General features: G+C 55.6%; 2 protein-coding genes and 1 long non-coding RNA gene across 10 annotated transcripts in view; 2 read left to right on the top strand and 1 right to left on the bottom strand.

The window, feature by feature from the left end:
- The first annotated feature begins 299 nt into the window (after positions 1–299).
- TMEM11 (transmembrane protein 11) lies at positions 300–10,548 on the top strand. 5 transcript variants are annotated; one of them, XM_049702150.1, is made up of 3 exons: positions 332–457; positions 6,391–7,291; positions 9,705–10,548. In XM_049702150.1, the coding sequence occupies exons 2-3, from the start codon at positions 7,287–7,289 to the stop codon at positions 10,219–10,221; spliced, it is 522 nt and encodes a 173-aa protein (XP_049558107.1). In that variant the 5' UTR covers positions 332–457; positions 6,391–7,286; the 3' UTR covers positions 10,222–10,548. The 5 variants fall into 5 exon arrangements, 4 of the variants coding, with proteins under 4 accessions (XP_004266812.1, XP_049558107.1, XP_049558108.1 ...); XM_049702151.1 differs by having other exon boundaries at positions 439–457; positions 6,394–7,291; XM_004266764.3 differs by lacking the exon at positions 6,391–7,291 and having other exon boundaries at positions 300–457.
- Positions 10,549–11,677: 1,129 nt separating this feature from the next.
- DHRS7B (dehydrogenase/reductase 7B) overlaps positions 11,678–16,928 on the bottom strand; it is a 33,290-nt gene continuing 28,039 nt past the window's right edge. For 3 of the 4 annotated variants that reach the window (XM_033422634.2, XM_033422636.2, XM_049702137.1), the window contains 4 exons: positions 15,570–15,786; positions 15,052–15,144; positions 12,303–12,447; positions 11,678–12,109 (listed from right to left, as the gene is read on the bottom strand). In XM_033422634.2, coding sequence (XP_033278525.2) covers positions 11,728–12,109; positions 12,303–12,447; positions 15,052–15,144; positions 15,570–15,786 — 837 coding nt within the window. In that variant the 3' untranslated portion in view covers positions 11,678–11,727. Of the gene's footprint in view, positions 12,110–12,294; positions 12,448–15,051; positions 15,145–15,569; positions 15,787–16,928 lie in introns of all 4 variants that reach the window. The other variant, XM_033422635.2, reaches the window with a different exon arrangement.
- On the top strand, positions 12,320–13,269 carry LOC125962109 (uncharacterized). Its single transcript, XR_007473531.1, has 2 exons — positions 12,320–12,455; positions 13,142–13,269. It is a non-coding gene; the product is annotated as an uncharacterized LOC125962109 (long non-coding RNA).

Genomic DNA, 16,928 nt, shown 5'->3' with positions numbered 1-16,928 from the left:
CTCCCCTTTCTCCTCTTCCAGACACTCTCTGCCAACAGCCTGCCAGCAGGGATCCCCTGGCGGCGGGGACCGCGTCTGTCTCGCCTCCCGAGAATTTGGGGGATGAGCGAGAATGGCCCCTCGGTGACCTCGGCGGTCGAAGCTCTCGAAGCGCAGGAGGCCTAGCGACGGCTAGTCCGGAAGTGGGCCCTCAGCTCCTCCTGTCTGGGCCCGCGTTTCCCAGGCAGCCTCGGGGTGGGCTTCCGGCGCGCAGTGTATTGTGGACCTTATAGTCCCGCGGGGCCCGATCCCCAGCCGGCGCGCCGTCCGGGGCGGCGGCCGGACTACAACTCCCTCCCGCCCGCGCGGTGTCGCGAGGCCGCCCGGCGTGAGGCGTTCGCGAGCGGGGAGTCTCCAAGATGGCCGCGTGGGGAAGGAGGCGTCTTGGCCCGGGCGGCGGCGGCGGCGCCCGAGAGAGGTGAGGCGCGGGCTGCTCCCTGCGGGTGGCTCGGGGCTGGAAGCCGGCGGGGCTCCTCAGGCTGCAGCGCCGTCCCCGCCTCCACCCCGCGGCTCGCCCCGGTCCGCCGCCGGGCGCGCGGGGTCCCGGTCCTGGCCGACGCGGCCTCCGCGGAGGGCTCAGGAAGGGGCGATGGCGGGCTGGGCACGGCCGGGCCGCGGCGGGACCCGCCTGAATGCCGCGGGCCGAGCGGCGCCGGAGACCCCGGCCGCCTGGTCGCGCGCGTGGTCCTCTCAGCCGTAGCGAGGAGTGGCTCCTGGGACGGAGGAGGCAGGGGACGCCTTCCCATCGCGGGCCGATGCGGGGCGGGCGGGGTGGTTCGCACGGTCACCGAGGGGCCTCAGCCTTCCGCGCTGTGACTCCGGGCGGGGAGCCGGCCGCTTCCCCCGGGGGTGATCCTTGGGACTTTGGAGGCGTCTCCGCCAGCGCCCCTGCCGTGGAAATCCTTTGCAGCGACCTTTCCTAACGAACGGTGCGTGAGTAGGGCAGGGAGCCGGGAGCTTGTTTCTAACAAGGTAGATCTCGATTTGAAAGACTCATTTCTAGAAGATAAGATTGGAGTCGTCGTTTTCGTGTTTCGTGTTGAATTTACAGTTTTTGCTTCTGAGGAACAGTTTCAGCTAGTAGAAGAAGCCACTAGAACCTGTTCAGGCCCCAGAAGTTTGGGAAAGGATGTGTATTCGTGGAGTCATCCGGTTTGCACTGTCCTGACCATTCTGTTACGAGTGGGCTGGTGCGGTAGACATAGGTCAGCAGGATCTCCGGGTTTGCTTTTGGGTTTTTTTGGTGAGGATTGTTGAACAGAAAAATTCTCTTTCTTTTCTCTTCCCCCTTTCTCCCTTCCCGCCCCGCTCTCTTTTTCTCTCGACTATTCTGCGTTATTCTCTCTCTTTGATTGCATCACATACTCATTGTGGTCGCCTTCCTGTTTGGTTAGCTGTGCTGATAGACCCCTCCAGCTTGCATTTTATTCTCGAGCTCGGAGTTATCCAGCCTTGTCCCTGCCGCACTTCCTCTTGGAGAAGCAGCAGTGAATGGCCAGCAAGTATTTTTGTTTTTCCACCTCCCACCTGGTTATTTCTTAGATCAGACCATACAAAGTTAAAGAAGAGATCTCGATGGTTTCCAGATGGCCTGAAAAACTAGCAAACATTTTCAAGATCTTTAATGCAAACATTAATCCTTTAGTAATAGGAAATAACTGGTTTAGAAGACTCAGTTGCAGAGGGAGAAGCATTCCTCCTTACTGGATAAAAACAGCAGAAGGGGCCAAATGAGGACGCCCCAGACACCATACAGGGGCCGTGCCAGCAAAAGTTACAATTTTACTGATCTAAGAAATTGGATATTGGGTTTTTTTCCTCTTTGGTTTAAGACAAGTGTTAATTCGAAACTGAGTTTGCAAACCAGGATCCCAAAGGCTGAAACTAGTCCTTGACTGTGATCCTTAGTTTTTAAGAGAATTTAAGTTAGTTGCCAGTGGTTATAAATGGAAATAGTTCACATAAAACTCCTCTGGAAAAGCTGCGTGATGGCTCTTTTTGGTCAGGGCAGGTGCTCATCATTCCTCACCTGCCAGCTTGACTCATTGCAGTTACCTGCCTGGTCTCCTTAGGTGTTCAGGTTGCACCCTTTGGCCTGAACGTCAGGCTCTGCTTGCACATGCATATGTCGTGTGTCAGCCAGGAATGGGGCGTCTGGTTTTGTGGTTTGGGGGGCACCATCTGTCATCCTTCCAGATAACCGGGAGTGGCTGGGGGTACCCCTTTGTTTGCCTCTGCCGTGAGGCCCTAGCTGGGCTCTTTTGGAGGAGTGTTTGCCTGGGCTGTTTCCCAGAGATCCTCCACGCTGAGTAGGGGATGGAAACCTAGCCTGGGCACACCTCCTTTCCTGCTCAGTGGGTGGGAAGACTTCCGGGTGGGGCAGGCTGGATTAATTGATTGCCCACACCATAGATTGAGGCCCAAGCATACCTAGTGGCTCCTGTGACCGAAGTAGGCTGATTATGGTGTTCTGAAATGACTTTGTTCCATGGCATGTTTGTGCTGACTCAGATTTCAGCTCCACGCTGTAAGACCACTTTCCCGAGTTGCTGCACACACTTGGTTGCAATCTGCTTTATGCTGACACCCAAGGAAACGTCGTCTAATTTGGGGCATTGGCTGGAGCAGAGCAACGCTCTGGGCAGACTTTCCAGATTTCCCTGTGGCTGCAAACTCTGAAGCCTGCATTGTATTTGAAGGCCCTGCTTGGTGCCAGACCTTCCGCAGGAGTTACTGTTGTCAGCTGTGTGTTAATGATGGTCCGGTTTAGAATACATAGTGTGTGAATTCTTGCTTTACCTGGTTCTTGAGTCTAGAGCTGTGTTAATTCAGTGTCCACTAGTCACTTGCAGCAATTAAATTTAAATTAATTAAAATTAAATAAAGTGAAAAATTCAGCTCCTCAGTCACACTATTTACATTTCAAGTGCTTGGTAGCAACACATGGCTCGTGGCTAATATATTGCACAGCGCAGATAGAGAACAGAAAGGTCAGCGCTGGTCTAGACCAAAATAGGAGAGGGGTGGAAATAGCAAAATGAGAGCTGCTTGCACGCTGAGTTTTCTCTTCAGTCCACTAGATCTAGGGAACCCACAGTGTTTGTAATGAAGAACATCAGACCCTGAGCTGTAACCTGAATTCTTGTCCAAAACTCCGCACACTGGCAGCAAGCACAGCAAACAGATTGCCACTTGTCCTGTCGGCCTCTTTGAGACAAACTTGCCCGTCTGGGAAGGCGCGGTGCAGGTATCTGTGTGTTCTGCCGCTTGGTGCCAACCTGGGCCAGCTCACAGAGTCGCCGCTCTGTCCCATGTGGGCTGCCTGTCCTCCTCCTGAAGGGCCCCCGAGTGTCCCTAGTTCTCTGTGACTGTTGAATGTGAGTGCAGCCCGTGAGGATGCATGGGATCTGATTCTGATCACGATGTGAGGCAGCAGCACTGTTTAAAGGCCTGGAGTGTTCAGAGGGCCGGGCTCTGGCTTTAGGGTGAAACCACTTTTTGTGGCCTTTCCCCTCCCCGGCTTATGCGGGTGTCTGCTCCAGCATCTCTAGGCAGCCAGTTCTGTGGGGTTACTTCCACATCTTCTGTGCTACGCTTTATTCCCGGGGACTGGGCCGTCCTCTTTGACAGCTTTGCTGTAATCTTTGAATTGGATGGATGTGGTTCTGGCTGGCTGGTGGAGGGTTTAGTTCCCAGAACAGGTGGACCACGAGCCACGTGGGCAGGTGGCTGACATTCCCAGGGCGATGTTCCCCTCATTCTGACCTGGTCGTTTCCTTTAGAGCTGAGGGCCTCCAGGGGATTTGGATGTTTTCTTTCTCTTGAGTTTCTTTCCTCCTGGTCTGTATGAGTCGTGCCAGTGCAGCATCTGCACCCAGGTCCGCGGGTGTGCAGGCCTGAGGGTGTGGGTCCCGCTCAGCTGGCTGCCAGAAGGTTCTGATCCTGGAAGTTGGATGTTGTGGGTTAGGGTCTGCTGGGGTTCGTCCTCTGGGGTGAATCTCCATTTTCCTTGATTCGTTCAAGCCGTCGGGGTTCCAATGGCAGTAACTCGTGCCTCTATAGTTCAGTCCTTCAGGCCTGACTTTCTGAAGGAAGGAGGGTGGTCTTGTGTCCTGAACCGGGCCTCTCTGCACTGCCTCCTGGGCAGTCTCGGCCATTCTGCTCAGGGCTGTCCACTAGGGCAGCCATTGGTCACTTGCGGCTGTCAAGCATTGGAAATGTGGCTGGTGTGTCTGAGGAACTGAATTTTTTTTTTTTTTTGGCTGTGTTGGGTCCTCGTTTCTGTGCGAGGACTTTCTCTAGTTGTGGCACGCGAGGGCTACTCTTCTTCGCGGTGCGGTGCGCGGGCCTCTCACTGTCGCGGCCTCCCTCGTTGCGGAGCACAAGCTCCAGACGCGCAGGCTCAGTAGTTGTGGCGCACCAGCCTAGTTGCTCCGCGGCATGTGGGATCTTCCCGGACCAGGGCTTGAACCCGTGTCCCCTGCATTGGCAGGCGGACTCTCAACCACTGCGCCCCCAGGGAAGCCCAGGAACTGGATTTTCAATTTCACTCCATTTTACTTAAGTTTAAACAGTGCTCGGGCCTTGCGCTGGGTGGCGCCTTGCAGCTGTCACCTTGTGTGCGTGCCCGGCCCAGCCCATCTCACCCCGTCTGCACTCTGCGAGCTGGGGCCTTTGCATCGTTTGACACGACGGAAGCTGGCTCAGAGCAGCAAGGGGGTTTGTCCTTGGACACAAAGCCAGTGAGTGACTGAGAGGAACTCTTGGTGCGCCGTGGTCTTGTCCCCAAAGCAGAGCTGCCCGGTCCCTGGAGCACCACGGGGAGCCTGTTCCCTGGCACGTGGCTTCCTCTGAAACAATGAGAACGTCAGGTGCCAGTTTGGAAACGTCCTCAGTATTTGGAGCTACAAGCCTGTGCCTTTCAGTCCTAACTGGCCTTTGAATCCACAGCATAGGAGTTTACTGCTTTCCTTGGCTCCCAAGGAAGTGATTTGGGGTTTGCCAGAAGTGGGTTTCCCTAGACCAGGGATGCAGGGGTGGCACCAGGCAGCATGTCACAGCTGGTCACGTGACCCTGTGCTTATTGGGTGGAAAGCAACCTGATGCATGGACCGAGTTTACTTTTCAGCCACAGGTGCTCTTAATTACTGTTAATTGTTTTTCGTCTCCTGTCAGTCCTTTCAGAGGTACTTCCTCTAAGTCTGTTGGGAACCTGTCACATTCAGGCCCAGGGTGGGGTGGGGCAGAGCAGACTGCGATGAAAACAGTCACTGCCCTCAAGGAGCTTGGCATCACCTCCTCCTCTGTTTGAGCTGAGACTGTGAGCCCAGGGCCGCTCCAGGAAGGGGCCTTAAGGCAGGTGTTTGGGTCGGTTCTTCTGGTTCCAGCATGACCAGAAAAGGTGGTGGGTTGCAGGGCCAGTGCCCACTGGAGCAGGAGGGGGGCCCCCTCTCCTCGGCTGGGAGGGCCTGCCCTGTCTGGTCTCTACCCCAAGGGATACAGAGCTATTGGACAGGATTTTTCTTTTTATGAAAAAATTTATAATTAATTTTCCCATTACAAAAGAAACACGTTTTTTCCTTTTGAAAAATACAGAAAACTAAAATTTAAAAGTTACCTGTTGGGCCACCATCCAGAGAAACCATTATTGGCCTTTTTTTATGCAGAGCATCTTTGATGCTTCCCACCAGATACTTTGTCTTGGAATTTTAAAAATTATATGTTAAATCCATCAAAAGTATGTCTTTACCATATGAAAAGTTATAAACTTGCTACCATATGTACGACCTTGGGAACACGAGGCTAAATGAAGGAATCGGCTCCAAAGCCCACGTGCCACGTGATGCGTTCCTGCAGAACGCCCAGAAGAGGCAGATCCACAGTCAGGAAGTAGGTTGGTGATCGCCATGGACGGAGGTCAGGGGAGAATGGGGAGTGACGGGTTACTTTTTGAGGTGAGGAAGATGTTCTAAAATGGATCGTGGTGTTGGTTGCACAACTCAGTGAAAAGTGTCGAGCCAGTGACTTGTGCAGTTTAAATGGGTGAATCTATCACAATTAAGCTGTCATTTAGGAAGCACAAGTCAAAACTACCCTGAGATGCCACCTCATACCACTAGGATAGCTACTATGGAAAAAACAAAAGTGTTGGCCAGGATATGGAGAAAAGGGAACCCTTGTGCAGTGTTGGTGGGAATGTACATTAGTACAGCCACTGTGGGAAAGTGTGGAGGTTCCTCAAAAAATTAAAAATAGAACTACCACATGATCCAGCAATCCCACTTCTAGGTATGTATCCAAAATAATTAAAAGCAGGGACTAAAACAGATATTTTTACACCCGTGTTCACAGCAGCATCGTTCACAATAGCTAGAAGGTGGAAGCAACCTACCGACGGATGGATGGATAACGAAACGTGGTCTATACACACAGGGAATATTACTCAGCGTTAAAAAGGAAGGAAATTGACACTTGCTACAACGTGGATGAACCCTGAGGACATTATGCTAAGTGAAAGAAGATGCTGTGTGACTCCACTTACATGAGGTCCCTCGCTGAGCAGCCGAATTCATAGAGACAGAATGTAGAAGGGGGGGTGGGTGGGAGTTGTGGTTTAATGGGGACAGAGTTTTAGTTTGTAAGACGAAAAAGTTCTGGAGATTGGTTGCCCAACAGCGTCTAAGTGTACTTAACCTTACTGAACTGGACACATAACACAAAATTTACAGATAGTAAATTTTGTGTTATGAGTATTTTACCATAATTTAGAAAACAATTAATAAACCAAGTGCTAGCATCTCCCTGGCCCACACTTCCCTCCCGAGCGCAGGCAGCAGCCACCTTCCTCCTGAGTCCTCCATCGTCTCCGTGACAGCACGTGCTTGGTTCTGCATGCTCCTGAGCCGTGTGTGTGAGTGTGAGTGTGTGTGTGAGAGAGAGAGAGAGAGAGAGAGGGAGGCGTTCACGGGTGTGGTGCACCCACTTCCCCCTCAGCGTCGGGAGGGACTGGGCGGCTGTGCCTCCACGGCTTTCCCTCCCTAGGCTGAGTCACGGTCTCTTTCTCTCTGCTCTCGAGTCTTCTGCTCTCACCAGGAGTGCTGCTTTGGACATTCTTGTGCACCCCTGACTTTTGGAGCTGTCTCCCGACTTTGTGGGTCCCATGTCTGAGGCTCCTGTAATCCCAGGTTCCTTCAAGACTGGCTTCGAGATGGCGTGGGATCCCTTGGGCCGGATTCTGTGCTGGCAAAATGAGGTTTGTTCTGTGGGCTCTTCGTGGTGGCTGCCACGTTCCCCAGGATTCCTTTGAGGACTGTCTCCTGGGTGCTGCTGGAACCGATTGTGACGAGGAGAGGAGGAGACTGACCCCAGCTGGAGGCAGGTTCACAAGCCCCCAGGGGGAGCCCGTGACGCTGACCCGAGGCAGCGCCTGCAGCAGCCCCTGTGGCCCGGCAGGCTGTGCTCTTCTGTGCAGGCCAGTTCCGTACTGTAAGCTGCATGGAACCTGCCAAATTCAAAGAGTTCTAAAGTCATTTGGTAAGAAGGGGCCCCTTTTCTTTCTGGAGCCCCTCCATTCCCCTCCTCAGAGACAGTCGTAACTCTTGGGTCTCTGTATACCAGCCCAGAGGCATCTGTGCATCTAAAAGCAAACGCACACTTTCCCAGGAAGGCACTGAAGGCGCAGAGGCTGCGAACCCTGGTCTGCACTTGACTTCTTCACTTTAAAGGCCTCTTTCCATTGTCGATGCGCTCTCAGGGTTTTCAACGTGAACCCTTTTCACTATGCTCTCTTGCTGGTCACTTCACACCGGCAACAAAATGCAAACATAGTCGCTTAGGAAGCCCAGGACTCAGAGGATCCCAACTGGCTATTAGTTGTTGGGTTTTTTTCATCTGCTTTTGTGTACAGGGTTCAAGTTGGGGGTTGGCTGGTGGTGCTCTGAGATGGTTCACGGCAAACTTCTGACTGGGTTCTTTCCTTAATTGGGCGCTGGGGTAGCCGGGCAGAGGCGGCCATGGCTCACTCTCGAGTCCTCAGCCACCTGGCTTGAGAAGCAACAGTCCCTGTCAACTGCAGGACTGAATCTGGTGGTCCAGGCAGCCTTTGAAACTACATTTGCAGGGCAGAGGGTTCCCTGGCCCCCCCAAGCAGGTGGGGCTGTGGGTGCTGACCGCAGGGTGGGTCCTCTGACAGAGGGGGCGCCTGCTGGTGGGTCTGGGTCTGTTTTGGACCCTGTGCTGCTTCCCTTCCCTGCACACTGTGTGGAGTCCTGGAAACCTGCTGCTTTATGTGTCACGGTCCATCCTTTCCTGAGCAGGTAAAGCAGGTTTGGCCTCTAGAGCAGAACTGGTGGTGAGCCCAGGGCGGTGTGCCCGCTGGGCTGGCTGGCTCCTGAGCCTGCTGTGTCGGAAGGCGCCGGGGAGGGTTCTCCACGCTGTGGAAGGCTGGTCACTGGTTGGCGGTGACGGACAGGAGTGGGGTGACCGGCCCAGCATAAGACTGGGGCTCCAGGCGGCTTTGGTGGGTGAGCACGCCATCCACACACCCTCAGCTGTGCAGTCCCGACTGCCCGTGTCCACTGGTAGTTGCTCCCGTGCCATCAGGGCTGAGCCAGCAGCCTGGAGGGACTTGGGGGCACAGCCACCAACCTGTGGAGATGGGCTCGCCCAGCACACTGTGGGAGGAAGCAGGAGCCCGCCCCAGGGGTGGGCGGCAGAGGCGAGGGTGGGGCAGACGGGAAAAGAAGGCCTGGGTGAGCGCCAGGTGAGGGTGGGGTCTGCCCACTGACGTGTCCCCGAGATGCTGGGGCTTCAACTGGTGCTTCCTTGTTGGGCCTGTTTTGTCACTGCACTCAGGTAGGTTAGGGTTTGGGCAAGAATGTTCTCTAATCCCGGCCTTGACACCCACGCCTCGCTCTGAGCGTTCCAGAGGGACTGTGTGGCCGGAAAGCTCACCTTGGACGCCGACAGGGAGGCATCGTCCCCTGGCCTCACTCTGACGGTCAGCGCGGCGGCACAGACCCTCCATTTTCCCGTGCTTCTCTCCCTGGGCCTGTCTTGGCTGATGAACTTGCCAGAGCTGCTCCTGCCGGGAGTGAGGCCCTGCCTCTTAGGTTTGCTTGTCTGCTAAGGTGCCTTGTAAGGTGCTGGATCCCACCTGGGAGCCTGTCTCCATTCTGAGTTAAAACCAAATGGGGAGGGGGACTTCCTTGGCGGTGCAGTGGCTAAGACTCCATGCTTCTGATGCAGGGGGCGCGGGTTCAGTCCCTGGTTGGGGAGCTAAGATCCCACATGCCGTGCAGCACGGCTCCCCCAAAAATCCCCCTGGGAGCACAAAAGGGCGGGCACCAGTGGCCGGCTCTCCCTCGCCTGTCTTTCCTCCCAGGAGTTTACCCAACAGTCCGGTCTCCACTGCCTTGAAGGCGTAACAGCTTTCCTCTTTGAAGGAAATGCTGACCCTGGAGGTTCTGGGGTGACCTCGTTCCACAAGCCTTCCCTGGTACCTACGCGCGCGGCCCCTTGTGCAGCCGCTGACCAGGCAGCTCCGAGCCCCGCTCCCAGCGGCCGCCTGGTGTGCTCAGGGCAGGCGCCTCTCCTCTGGGGACGGCATCTCTGCAGAGCAGCAGCCTCTAACCAGCTCTTCTTTTTCCCCACCCCTTCCTCCTAAGGGTGAGCCTGTCGGCCACAGACTGTTACATTGTGCATGAGATCTACAACGGGGAGAACGCCCAAGACCAGTTTGAGTACGAGCTGGAGCAGGCCCTGGAAGCCCAGTACAAGTACATCGTGATCGAGCCCACACGCATCGGTGACGAGACAGCCCGCTGGATCACTGTGGGCAACTGCCTACACAAGACCACCGTGCTGGCGGGCACCGCCTGCCTCTTCACCCCGCTGGCGCTGCCCCTGGAGTACTCCCACTACATCTCCCTGCCTGCGGGCGTGCTGAGCCTGGCATGCTGCACCCTCTACGGCATCTCCTGGCAGTTCGACCCCTGCTGTAAGTACCAGGTGGAGTACGACGCCTACAAACTGTCCCGACTGCCCCTGCACACACTCACCTCCTCCACCCCGGTGGTGCTGGTCCGGAAGGACGACTTGCACAGAAAGAGACTGCACAACACGATAGCACTGGCGGCGCTGGTGTACTGTGTAAGGAAGATTTACGAGCTCTGCGCCGTATGATCGGGGCAGCGTACAGGGAGCAGGCAGCCCGGCCCGCGAGGTGGCAGAAGGAGCCCGGGAAGGCGTCTGGCTGCACGCTGGTTATTTTAAAGAAATAACAGATCACAAGTGTACCAGGGGTTTTTTCAGCTCATCACACTAAGATGTGGATTCCCGTAACCCACGGGGGCCTGAGGTTGTGGAAGGCCGACCAGGCAGCAGGATGTGATGGAAGCAACGCTACTGAGGGGATGTGAACGCGCTTGGGGGGTCGTTAAGTATGTTGTTTAACTGTACCATCCAGAGCCAACCAGAAGCTATTGACCATTAAAATTATAAGAATTTCAACTCCAGGTGTCTGCTCTCTCCGTGACGGTCCTGGTGGGAGCATGCAGGTGGCAGGAGGGGCACCACCTGTAGTGCGAACAGGCCTCTGGACAGGCAGGCCCAGCCCCTCCCAGAGCAGCCTCACGCCTTGGTCCAAGGCAGCGCAGCTCAGTGCCGCTCAGGGGTGTGGCAGGACAGGTAGGTGGCAAGGCCTGTCAGTCACTGGGTCTCCATTGGGCTCACCTGGAGAGCTGGGGCCTGGGACCTCTTGTCCAGATTCTGATTTAGGAGAACACAAACTAACATCTGTATTTTTTTTAAAGCACTGAAGCTGTCCTGAGTTCAACCTGCTGCCCCCCTCGTGTTCCACAGAAAAGGGGGCCATGCCGGCCCAAGACTCTGCTCGGTCATCCCTAAGGGGCACTTTTCTAAGCGGCAACCAGACTGATGTTCACGTGGTTTTAAAGGATCCCTCAGGAAGATCAGACACCAGAGAGTAACAAGGGGTGCTGGGAAGGTGTCAAAAGGGTGTATGGGGGTGATGGGGCCATCTGTTCACAGGAGGAGAGCCAGAGATTTTAGAAGAGTGAGAAACTTTGACTTAATTCCAAGGGCCTGGAAATGCTGGTCCCTCAGTTGGGTGCTGGGTGGCAAATGGTCTGGAACAAGGGTAAACTGGCAGTGATCCTAAACAGACCTATCTTGACCGTGCAGTGCCCACCACCCTCCTGAGCCTGCTGGGTGGGACTGGGAGGTGTTTCTGTAATAGGCCAGATTTGGAAAGGGAGCCTGTGATCTGCCTGCAGATCAGATTCATGGGTAAGGCAGCTGGAGAGGGACCAGCTGTGGCCACCTTGGGGCAGCTGAGCAGAAGCTGTCACCAGAAACAAGCCAGGTGCAGATAGGCGGCTCCAGCACACGGAACGATGGGACACGTCGAGAAGCCAGCCACATGCTGACTGTTGGCCGCGCTGAACAAGATGCTGGGGGACCCCGTGAACGGCGTGAAGGCGGCAGCAGCCTTCTCCCCAAGCCCCCAGCGCTAGGTGAGTCAAATACGAGAACTGGGTCAGATGACAGGAAGTCTTCTGATCTCAAGACCCGAATTCAAAGGAGGCGTGGTTCTGCCTGCCCTCAGGGATCACAGCTCCACAGCTCAACCCTTTACTTCACGTCCTAGAGTTTAGATCCAGCTGCATTTTACCCCTCCCCCCGGAGGAAGCCTGTCCTCCTCCAGCAGGACAGGCTGGGGGTCTGCGAGAGAGGCATGACTCCCTCCCCACCCCCGCCATGAGGCAAGAATCCAGTACAGTCCACGCAAACACACCTGTCCCTGTGGAGCAGCGGTGCTGCCGCGCCACCTGCCCGGACAGGCACTAGCAATGCTTGGGTTTCTGCTCCTTCCTGGCCCGGGAGGCCATGAGGCTGAAGAAGAGCCTGGGAGCCAGAGTGCGCAGGTAAACAGCCAGGGAAGGCGCCACATCGGCCAGGACCACGTCCTTCTTTTTCTTCCCCACGGCAGCCAGCACGTCTCGGGCCACCTGCGAGGGGCTTCGGCCCTGGGCCGTGGTCTTGTCCATCACTGAAATGAAACGAGAGACTCACTGAGCTCGGGTTCATGCCGAGTGAGGTCAGTCTTCAGTATATACGACCAACACCCACATGTCAAGTGGTTTAGTTTTAAACTTATTTTCTGAAAGAAAATGAAAACGACCACAGAATCATCAGGTAGCTTTGCATAGAAGAAAAGCGACACCAGGGCCTAACCTCCGTACTTGGACCCGTCGGCCGTGACGGCGTTGAGGGAGAGGTTGGTGTGGATGTATCCGGGGCTGATGACGGTCACCTCGATGTCATGCTGCTCCACCTCGGCCCGCAGACAGTCGAAGAAGGCCTGGGTCGCGTGTTTGGAGGCCGCGTCTGCAAAGGTCGGTGGCCAGAGAGGCAGGTGAGTGAGGGGCGGGGACGCATTCGTTCCCTGAGTCAGAGGCGCCCAGCCTGGGCCCTGGACAGGCGCAGGGGTGTCAGGTCTCCTGCTCTCGTGTGGTTCAGGGAAAACACTGTACACGATACACTGACCTACAGGTACGCTCACACACAACATGACACAGCGCACATGGTCAAACGTGAACCACTGGGGATGTATAGGAAGGGTGCATAGGGTGTTCTTTGTACTGTTCCTGCAAGGTTTAAGTGTGAAATTAATCTAAATTAAAAGTTTAAAAAAAAAAACACTTAATGCCTACTGGGTAAAATATTCAAATAGTTCAGGAGGAAATAAAGTAACCAAGTGAAAGTCCTCCTCGTGCCTTCCAGTACGGTTCCCCAGAGGGAGCCAGGCTGCCGGTTTCTCAGCATTCATTTCTCACATCAACCAGGTACCTACACGGGGTGCGACACAGAAGTCATATTTGTGCGGACACGGCCTCACGCTGTGCCTGTTTCCGTGTCATTCCTGCACGTAGCTCTCTCCAGCGGGGGACAGACGGGGCAGCTGCCATGCCCCTCGTGGTCACAGGCCACACTGCAACAGTGCGTCCAGGGAGGCTCCCTGCACGTGCAGGAGCGTGTGTACAAACCCACATCTGGCCTTCTCACGTCTTTTGCCTGACAGCTTCCACAGGATGGCCTTTCATCTGGAAGAGCTGTCCGGGCCCCCTCCGCTCCCCAGCAACAGCCTCTCTGCACAGCGTCAGGTGCTCTGAGGGGACAGCGGAGCCCTCCGATGGCACTCCTGGGAAACAGCATCTCCACTGACGGTTTCCGGACTTGGAGCCCACACGTTCGAGCCTGAGGAAAGCGCATCCATCAGCCACGTAACTGTAGGTCCTGTGAGCAGCCCAGCAGCGCCCAGACTCTGCAGAGCCTCTGGGGGGCGGCCTGGCCGAACGAACGCTCTGCGGGCGGGTGGCTCGAGACACGCTCCCACCAGCCGTGATTCCAGAGGCACGGCCCAGGCCGAGGCCCGAGAGGACGCCCGGTCTCCACGCCTCTCGGGCTGCATGTAGGTCCTCGGCCAGGCTGTGCTAACCTAAAGGCCGTGACTGTGGTCCCCAGGGCCCCACGTGCTCTACACACATCCTGGATCCTCCCACTCGGCCTCACAACAGCCCCGAGAGGTACCCGAAGCCACCCCCACTTCACGAGTGGGGAGACTGCTGCCCGCTGGGTTGGCCGACATGCCCAGGAGGCACCGCCTCGTCCGGCCTGGTGGTTATAAAGCACCCAGAACAACCAAGTGTGACCTACACAGTCACAGCCAAGGGGAGGACAAAACTCAGTGGGACTAAATCCAAGTGAAGTTTGGAAATAATTCAGTACAAGAACACTTTACAAAGAACTCCTTTACCCTGTATACCCTTTTCCCTATTATTGCCTCATCTGCTCTGTCACATGTGATGCCTGCATATCTATTCCTCAGGAGGCTGTCCTGTGCCAGCGAAGTGAAACAGAGAACTGGCACAGGGATAACCGCCCCAGAAACAAGCACGATACGGCGGGTGTCTCACGTTGTCTTGAGCACGGCCGCGGAGGGGGCAGTGCGGGCTCAGACGAGTCCCACGGCTGACCCAGACACACAGCACCAGGAGGATGGCTGCGCTGCGTTCGGGCTGGCAGGTGGTTCCCAGTCGTCCAGCTGGGTGTGCGTGGCCGTCCTTTCACAGTGTGGGGGCAGCTTCGCCCCTCCCCTCCCTTCCCGTGGCTACGTTGAGCATCTGGAGAGGGGGAGACTGTTACAGCTGAGTGTTTCCTTGCAGACGGTGGAGCAAAGAATGCAGTTCCCAGGACAGTTTGTGAAATCACCTTTCAAATCCTTTAACAAAAGTAGAATCTGCTTGCTGGTGCTCGTGATGGCGCAGTCTCAACATTCGGTCGTAGCCACTCACGCAGGGAGGTGAGAGTTGGGACGGAAGTCAAGCTGGCAGCGTTAATTTTTTGGTCCTATGTCCACTTTTTGGAACTAACCTTACTGAAACCCTCCCATGAGAGCCCAGAGATAAAAATGCTGAAGGATGCTGTACACAGCACGTCACTGCTACTGGTCACCGACTGAAGGGAGGACGCAAATCCTCACGTGTCACGAAAACTACTAAGGAAATTATGCCACATCCATTCGATTAATGACTGTGTATCCACTTAAAGGAACTAGGTAAATCCACATGTGCTGATGCAGAAAGACACTGTCAAATGGAATGAGCGAACCACAAAGCTACATATAACGTGCCCCGGTTTTGCACATTCGATCCCATGTAGAAGAATTCTGGAGGCACATGCGGTGAAGTGGCGGTGGGGCAGCACCTGGGGGCCGACACTCGGGGGGCACAGCACGGGGGCCACAGGTGGCACGAGGAGCAGAGCTGGGGCTGAGCCCAGGCCTCTGCTCAGGAGCACACGCTGATGACGTCCCTGCACGTTCCGTGCTGAGTGTTTCTCTAACGTCTGAATTCTGGACAGTGAACGTGTTGTTTTTATAACAGGGAGAAAACAGTAAAGGGAACGTGGGAAGGAGAAGGAAGTACTCACACGCGGATCGGAAGGGAACGCTGATTTTGCCCTGGATACTGCTGATGGCGACAACGTGGCCCTGGCGCCTTCTGATCATAGAGGGCAGGAGCGCTGTGGGGAGAGGGGAGAGGTCACTGCAGCTCATGCTGAGAGCCTGGGTGGGGGGGGGGACTGTTTACTGGAACTCTTAGCCCCCTGCGCCCAGGAGGGGAGGGAAGGCCTCTCCCTGGAGTGAGAACCGTGGCTGGACGTCAGAACGCCCCACTCTGTAGGTGTGCAGACACAGTGGAAAGACGTGGAGCCAACACTGTGCAGATGAGGCTGTTGCTGAGGAAAACATCTCGATGTAAGACCATAAAGCAGTGGAAGAAAATGCAAATATAAGCCCAGAAAAGCCAACACCCAGGCTGTAAGGACACCACTGACTCCAGGGTCAAAGGGATGGGACAGGCCAGGTCTAGGAAGAAGGAACCAAGGGAAATACAAAGAATGCCGACGTACCTGTGCTCATCTTCCTTTTCACCCAAGACCATTACCTTTCGTCAGAGCAACCGGACCAAAGTAGTTTGTCTCCATGACTCTCTTGTCCACGTCCAGGCTGGTGTCCACAATGGTGCCGCGGTAGCTGATCCCGGCGTTGTTGATGAGCACATCCACATAGCCAAAGCACTGCAGGATCTCTGCAGCGGCCCCCACTATGGCCCCAGGGTCCGTGAGGTCGAAGGTCACCATGTAAGGCTTGTGAGTCTGCACCTGGGCAAGAACAACAGAAGCCAAACGTAGCTTCAGAGCGACGGGCGTGGGAGCCCCAGGCCCTGCTTCTCAGTGCTGGGAGGGCCTGGCTGTGAAGGGACAGGTCACAACACTCCTCTGAAGAATGTGACCTGGAGGAGCCTGCCAGCCCTGCTCATACCTCACCTGGGCAGCCTTTCTCCTTAACTGGCTGTAAATGCCATGGGGCAGGGGTCACGTATGATGGAAGCATGGCTCCCCTTGCCGCCCTGTGCCAGCCTGGCACTGACCTGTCCGACGTCACAGAGCTGCTATCCTTCTCAGGCCAAATCAGTTTCATTCTTCAGTCACAAAACAGTTTTTGTTTGTTTGTTTGCGGTACACGGGCCTCTCACTGCTGTGGCCTCTCCCGTTGCGGAGCACAGGCTCCAGACACACAGGCTCCAGACACGCAGGCTCAGCGACCATGGCTCACGGGCCCAGCGGCTCCGCGGCATGTGGGATCCTCCCGGACCGGGGCACGAACCCGCGTCCCCTGCATCAGCAGGCGGACTCCCAACCACTGAGCCACAAGGGAAGCCCCACAAAACATTTTTATATGCCCCTATATGCTCAACACTGGGGACATGGCAGAAAGCAAGACAGACGTGCTTCTGTCTTCCTAAAGCACGCAGTCTTGTGGGGGAGACAGACAAATTCTGTAATTGAAGAGAATGACTAGCCAAGCAGTCTAACTCAGGGGCTGTCACAGAATCTAAGAAGATGAGGGAGGGGATGGAGTCAGAGGGAGCACGGAGACGGAAGTGCCTGGAGCCCTCCCTCTGCCTGGACAGCTGCACTGGCGGCAACTCTCTGGAGTGAAATGACGTCATGACTCTGAAGTCTGTTTGAACGCTTGAAGCTTCCAGGGGAGTGCTCGGCTGGCAAAGTATAGACAATTTTGGCCAATTTCAACCATTAGCTCCATGGTGGCCCCACCCCTGTGGTGGGCAGCTGTGGGAAAGGCAACCCACATTTCTCTTGCAGCTTGAAGGAGCCAAGGTAGACAATAAGGACCTTGTCTTCCACATATCAGGACTGCATTCTGATGGTGGATGCTGTTCTGATCGCCGAGCTGCAGCATGGAAGCAGCCTGCACTCTTTTAACCACCACCTGCTGAAGT

This window comes from Orcinus orca, chromosome 19, assembly GCF_937001465.1.
Source record: "Orcinus orca chromosome 19, mOrcOrc1.1, whole genome shotgun sequence".
NCBI classification, from domain to species: Eukaryota; Metazoa; Chordata; class Mammalia; order Artiodactyla; family Delphinidae; genus Orcinus; species Orcinus orca.
The sequence above is the reverse complement of the archived record's forward strand: the minus strand, read 5'-3'. Positions and strand labels throughout refer to the sequence as shown.